Source organism: Melitaea cinxia, chromosome 10 (assembly GCF_905220565.1).
Source record: "Melitaea cinxia chromosome 10, ilMelCinx1.1, whole genome shotgun sequence".
In the NCBI taxonomy this organism is placed as follows: domain Eukaryota; kingdom Metazoa; phylum Arthropoda; class Insecta; order Lepidoptera; family Nymphalidae; genus Melitaea; species Melitaea cinxia.
Window position 1 is genome coordinate 5269253 of NC_059403.1, and position 7473 is coordinate 5276725.

The 7473-nt window shown below is 32.7% G+C and overlaps 1 protein-coding gene across 1 annotated transcript; it reads left to right on the forward strand.

Annotated features, from left to right (window-relative positions):
• Positions 1-2747: 2747 nt before the first annotated feature.
• LOC123656844 lies at positions 2748-7209 on the forward strand. Its single transcript, XM_045592463.1, has 5 exons — positions 2748-3132; positions 3735-5152; positions 5222-5426; positions 5919-6094; positions 6214-7209. Exons 1-5 carry the CDS (start codon positions 3009-3011, stop codon positions 7129-7131), a joined length of 2841 nt encoding a protein of 946 aa, XP_045448419.1. The 5' UTR covers positions 2748-3008; the 3' UTR covers positions 7132-7209.
• Positions 7210-7473: the final 264 nt, after the last annotated feature.

The window sequence follows — 7473 nt, forward strand, 5'->3', positions numbered from 1 at the left end:
TAACCTCAATATTATTTTGGAATAACAATAAATTTAAAGTTTTATATGTACTTACGTGTGAAACGATATTCCGTCAGTTTTTTTGTTTACTTTGGTATTGTTTTTGCACCATTTAATTACACAAGACGGCATTTTATAAGCAAAGTTACTGTATGAAGCCTCGTGACATACTAACGAAAATGAGCGTAGTTTGATGCATATGTCTGTGTGAGCGCGTGTATTTACTTGAAGGAGCCGAGTTTTGTGGCTTCACTAACAACAAAGGCCGCGCATTATCTACTTTTTTTTACTATATCTATGGTGTGTGTGTGTGAAAAATGTAAGTGCGTTTTTAATTTAGTATGAGTTTCGTAGCGACAGACGATTGTTTTTGCGTGTAAATTAGATAAAGTGTTCCTGTCAGTGATTTCCCCCCGCAAAAAATGACAGACAGTTTTGTATCGGAGAACGCTATGGCGACTCCCCTCCGTGTTGATCTTTGCACAGGAACGACGAGTTGATACGTGTGGAGCTAGTTCGGCTGCAGGAATCTTTCGCATTTTAGAGCTATGCCACGAATGCTTGACGGAGACCCCATTCCGGGTTTCATTCGAAGTTTTCCTTCTCCAGGACTCTGATGATTTTGAGCCAGGTTTATCCCTCGGTCGCCTTTTACGACCCCAACGGGAAGAAAGGGGGTGGTGCTATTCTATTCGGCACATGGCATAGAATATATACTATTAATATTATATAGCTGAAGCGTTTATTTATTTAAACGTACAAAGCTTAAGAATAAGGTCCTGGATTGAATTTAAAAAAATTTTTGTGTTAGATAGTCCAATTTGAATTGGAAGGCTATACGCTAAATAACATTTATTACCTTTTTTAACCGACTTCCAAAAAAGGAGGAGGTTCTCAATTCGACTGTATTTTTTTTTATGTATGTTACATCAGAACTTTTGACCGGGTAGACCGATTTCGACAAATTTTGTTTTAATCGAAAGGTGGTGTGTGCCAATTGGTCCCATTTAAATTTATTTGAGATCTAACAACTACTTTTCGAGTTATATCTAATAATGCGTTTTTACTTGACGCTTTTTTCGTCGACCTACGTTGTATTATACCGCATAACTTTCTACTGGATGTACCGATTTTGATAATTCTTTTTTTGTTAGGAAGGAGATATCCCTAGTTTAGTACCGTGATAAGGAAACCAGGATCTGATGATGGGATCCCAGAGAAATCGAGGGAAATGCTCGAAATCCGTAATAACTTTTTACTGGGTGTACCGATTTTGATAATTTTTAATTTAATCGAAAGCTGATGTTTATCATGTGGTCACATTTAAATTACATCGAGATCGACACAATTATTCTCAAATTAACATGGGTGAAACCACGGGGGACAGCTAGTTACTAAATAATTAAAAGTGAAAACCTCATCCTAATTCAAAATTTACCGTTCTAAGTAACCTTCGGGTCTTCATACGTTCCTATTTACTTGCTTTGGTGAGCCTATTTATTTATTTAAACGCAAGTATATGTATATCTTATTCACATCCTTACCATACCTTTTAATCTCGTATCAAATCAAATTGGGCATAGTTTTAAATATTTTATCAGATATCCTATAATAATAATTATTTTTTATGTTACTAGGTCGGCAAACAAGCGTACGGCTCACCTAATGGTAAGCGATTACCGTAGCTTATAGACACCTGCAACACCAGAAGCATCGCAAGCGCGTTGCCGATCCAATCCCCAATCCTATAAATTAATAATATGAATGCTTATTTTTTGGTGAGTATATCAATTATAAATTACTTATTATAAACACTTTTGTAGATATTAACCAAGTTTTAAGTCACTGAAATCGAGTAAATATATTTTATAGCAGTTTATACGTTCATTATACCAATTTGTTGCAAATTTCTCACTAGTTTCGTATGATTAAATCAAGATGAGATATTCTATTATACAGGTAAATTTATTAATGATACCGATTTGGTAGCTTCTAATTCCACTACCAGTTTTGTCCCTATTGATATCGCAATTCCTATTAACCCCGTTTTACGATACTTTATGCGGTATACCTGGTACGAAACTGTAAGAAACAGTAAAAGAATTATTAATAACTGTGTTTAAAAGTATTTTTGAAAAATACGTTCATATTTTTGGTGCATTAAAAAATATGATAGAATATATTGAGAGTATTCTTTTCACGCTAACATTATAGTAACATGCAATTTCTAATAATTACAAAACGTCTCAAAAACAGTTACGTTCTAAGTCTTTTTTTAAATACTAGTGCTGTAACTAATTAGTGACTGAGTTACACCAGCTTCGTTCGATTTTAATCGTAATTAAATATTGTGTAGCGATCTTTTCTGAAAAAAAGAGCTTGGCGCTCAAAGCCGTAAATAAAATTTTGATTTGGCTAATAAACAGTGATAAAAAACGAAAAAAATAATTCATTATAATTATTAAAATTCGTGTAAACATTAGAAAATGATATAAAAATATAAAATAAAGACAAATTGATCTTTTGTTTCACTGTGTTATTTCAAATTACCTAGAATATTAAAGTTTAAGTTAAATTTTTGATCAAAATTTTAATCAAATGAATTTTAAAATAAATAATCAAATCGATCAAATACTCACACAAACTTTAATCGATGACCATACTTCACTTATCACTATTTACGTCTCGATGAAAAATGTCAAAACGGGCCTATTATTTTTTGACGGCAAGGTGACGGCTATATATTGTATTGTACCTTTATATAATACCTAACCTTTATATACTCCACAGAGTACATTGAATATATAGGTATAATTTGAAACTTGTGTTAAGAGTTTAGAGTATCGCTTAATGCGTAGCTTTCGAAATATTTTTTTATATTACTTTAATGTGAATATTGAATTGTTTTTACGTAAAACACTTTCCGCTACTAACTAAAGTTGTTTTGATAGATATGTAGGTATAACGTAACTATTAGTGCCTGCTACAATTATCTATAAATTATCACCATGGATAATATTTTGGTGCAAAATAAAGTTAAACTATTATTTGAGAAGATTTCCCAACCTCAATATGTTATGAACAACTACTATGTTGACCACTTTTTTATAAAAATAAATTCCAATGACCCGGGTAAGTGCATTTTATACAAAATTTTGAGCTCATACTATAAATTATTAATATAATTACACTTATTCTATCCTAAAACTATTGTTTTTTAACAAAACAAATTAGTTTATTTTTTCTAGACATATGTTCCCATATTTCGTTTTCACTAATATTAATCTTTATATTAATTATTTCAATGTACAACAAAGTATAAAAGCTATCCCTAAGGATTATATGAATATGGTATCAACTGAAAACATTCAAAATATCCAACTTAACTGGCTAGTATTCTGTGTCAGTCCTATGCTGTGTGTTACTAATTCAATTATATTTATTTGTATTATAAAATAATAACTTTTATCTATTATTAGTTTAATTTTGGCCAGGTTGGTGATTTTAGTCCACCCTAGCATACTTCTCATCCTACTAAAAACCTATTAAACAAGTATTGTACTAAATAGTTGTACGATGTTATAGGTTACCTTTGTCCCCCCCCCCTCCTGAATCGACATTCCGAATTATTGGAGCTTCAACCAAACGAATAATAATTTATGAAATAGAATTTTTTTATTTGATTTGATATAACAATAAAATGATAGCTTAACTGATGTGGTTTTTCATTTCAGATGTTGTGTGTCTGAAAACATGGGCTGCTTGGCCGGAATTGCTTCTAAAAGCCATTGAGCATATTGATAAATACCATAATACAGTAAAAGTTTTTCTTATAAGATTATTAGGTGTTTTTGCTGGAGTAGAAGTACATTTTGCCAAAATTTTTTATAAAAAAGAAGAAGAGCTTTCTAGAGCATTCACTGAAATTAATTCAGTAAACATGAACCCAAGTTTGAGAGTGGCATACATGGAGGTAGCTCTCTCTCTTACGAATCATAATTCTGGGATTTGCTGGCTTTATGAAACAAATGCTTGGAAAGAAATTCTTAGCTTGTGCAATGAGAAACAAACAGTTTTCATTGTTCGTCAAACATATAAATTTGCAGCTACATTTGTTTGGAAACTAATGTTCTTAGGATGTAATACTGGTGTCAATACAGTTTTGAGTCATATAATAAGACCTTTTACTGAAAATGATTTCATGAGATTAGATTCCTTATCTGGTGAAGAAGAAGATGTCCTCTGTAAAACACTTGAACCTATGTATCAAATACTTATAGCTATTATCAGTCACGAAGATTATATTAAAACTCCAAATTGGGTAATGGAGTTTATGGTCAAAGATTCAAAAGTTATCACATACTGTCATATAGTTTTAGATAGATTGAGGAGGAAAGACATATGTCTACTTATATCTAAGTTTTTGTTTTGGTTAACCATAGCAAAAATGTTTTATTCGAAGCCTATGTTGCCCAGTGTGGAGTATACTAAAGAAGATTTCATGGAGCTTAGTGTACTGTATATCAATACTATCCATGCTCATATTAATCGTCGCTGTGCAACATTAGTATTCGATTTCTGCAATGCTTGCAATTTAATATGGGCATCTCTCTGGAATAAAACAAAACTGGCAATGTTAGAAATTGATGACAACAAAGTTGATTTCCAGAAGCAACTTTTAGTGATATGTCTTGTACCGCCTATGGTCTATGCTTGCAATGGGAATAGTTATGAGGCCAAGATACAGGATTACATTTCACAGATAATGAACTCACCTTGTGAACATACAACTCGAACTGCCTATGCAATGAGAGATCTGATGGAGCAACTGGACATTCAAGCAACAACGTTACAAAGTGTTAAGCGTTTAACTTGCTTGAAAGATCACTTGAACAATGAACAAGCAAATTTGGTATTTCAAGCTCTGTTCCTAATTCTTCACGAATACGATCCAATAGACGACGAAGGCAAGTTGAAAGTTGAGCAAAACTCTGTAGACGATCAAGAAAAAGTGCTTGTGATGACATACGTTTTAGACACAGTGCTATCACTTGTTAAAAATTACAATATAAATTGGCAAGAGAGCCTTGAAGTTCTGTGCTTGTATAACGTTGTATTTAATGTTTTGAAAAGATCAAATCTTTCGTGTAAGGTAAGGCTTTGACATCTTGATTTGCTTACCACTCGGAGTGTTTAATATTAATAAATTTCTTCTTTTCAGTTTGTAGTAACAGCCTTGAACGTAATAGCGATAACAGTGAAAAAGTTCCTTCCGCCAAATCTCTCTCTTTTAATGGATTCTCAACCAGGCTCAACTATGCACGAGCTGGGAAAACTAATTTATATGAAAATGCACGACATCAATTGGGAAGTTCGAGATTCGGCTCTCGAGCTATTATATGTGTGCACAGACATCGCATTTATCAGTAAGATTATGATTTTATCAACTATGTAACCCAATGAAAGAAAATTGTGTATAGAATTTAAACAAGCTATCCCCTATCAAAAAATTTTGGGCCCGTAGTTCTCTTATGTATTTTTTATTCTTTAGGATTTCGAAGTTTGTAGACTCTGGTGCAATGAAGAAGTGTAGGACCCTATTTTGGACAGATATTTTTAATATATCAATTCACTGATTAAAATAGACAATTTTGGATGTCGAAATTAGTATTCAGAAACAATATAGAGCAGTTTGTACATGTTTTCTAGTTAAAAATGTGAATAATGAACTGAAAATATCGAAATTTGGAAGTTCGAAGTTTCGATCGATTATCGAAAGTTTTTTTAAATCTCCATTATGGGCCTCTTCCGTGTCAAGGCTTCGACTGCAGTCCACCATGATTTCTAAAAGTCTAGTCTTGATTATAAATAGAAACAGCTTAGAAAATATTTCTCAATTCTTTTTTTCTATCTTTTAGAATTTCCACCATTCCAACACCAAATTCTATCTAGCAATCTTATAAATGTGGCTGCTACGATGGCATTGTTTGATCATGAGTTCTATGTACGTGCATCGGCCTTAAAGTGCCTTGGCGTGGCAACTAAGATCTCTCCTCTATGGGAGCATCTTAAGCAGGAACACCAAGATATACAGGTATGAAAACTAACGTACGAGAATTAATCTTCCTGTGTGTATATATGTCATATAGCTTATAATATACATATTGGTTACTGTTATTATTAAAAGTATTTGAATTTAGACTTTACTTTCAGGAACAGCTTTTATCATTACTTTATAACAATCCGGAAGGAATTGTTCGTAAAGAAGCCTGCAACGTTCTGTGTGAGATTTATCAGAACGTCAAATTAACCCGTAACTTTAAAGTAATGCTATATGATTACATGGTATCCGCGGCCTTATGCGATTTCCATTGGGAAGTTCAATTAAGTGCACTAAAATTCTGGAAAATTGTAATACAATCGTTTCTAACCGATCAGGGCATGCTAGATGGAACATTTCCTCCAGTAACATTCTCTAGAGAAACGCGAAAAATCGTGACACTCAATGAAGCAGAAATTCAAAGACGTCTGACACGAATTCTAGAAGAGCTTGCGTCTATTGGGTGCTTGACAGTTTTAATAAAGTTACTTCACGATGATACGGAAGTCGATATCATGGAAGCCGCTCTTGGTATAGCTATAGAATTAACAGATATTCTCGATAGGTACAAGGTACCACAAAATCTTACTCCGCACGATGGCGATACAAGAAGCGTCGATGATTTACTAAATAAAATTAAACTGGACTGTTTAAGTTTTCTTAAATCTGAAAACGCCGAAGATGGGGAAACAGGGGAAACCGGGGAAGTGGGGGAACAGGGTAATAAAGCAGAAAATGTCATTGAGGGTATAATTAACGTAGACGATATAAATTTATTAGCGAGCATATATGAACGACACATGAGTCTGCAGTCAAAGGAAACGGACACAGTGAAGAAAAATAAGTGTCGACTTTTGAGGTTTGCGCCACCGCACATGTTCGTGTCGTTCATTAGGAGTAGAGATTTTAAAACGATTATTGAACAAAAGAAAAATTGGAAAGATGGTATTAAAAGTCTTTCATCTTTACTAGACGACGTTCTAGGTATATATGAAGTTAACGAAGAAGTGAATGTCTTAGATTGCTACTGAAATTGTTTAGCAAATAATTATTAGATTTATTACAATTTTGTAAAATAAATACATAAAACATATTTTCTTGAATAAATTCTTTAACATTTATAAATGTATTTTTAAATATTTTTGGTTTAATTTTGCATACTATTGTGATTTTTATCAGAATGTAAAAGCTATTCGTTAAATATATTTGATACTAGCTGACCCGGCAAACGTTGTCTTGCCGCTAAACGCTATTAGGAAATAGGGGTTGGTGGTAGAAGGGTGAAAATTTAGGGTTGTAGGTATTTTTTAATGTTTTATCATGAAAAAATAGAAATTAAAAATTTTGTCTAAAAAATAAAAATAAAAAAAATT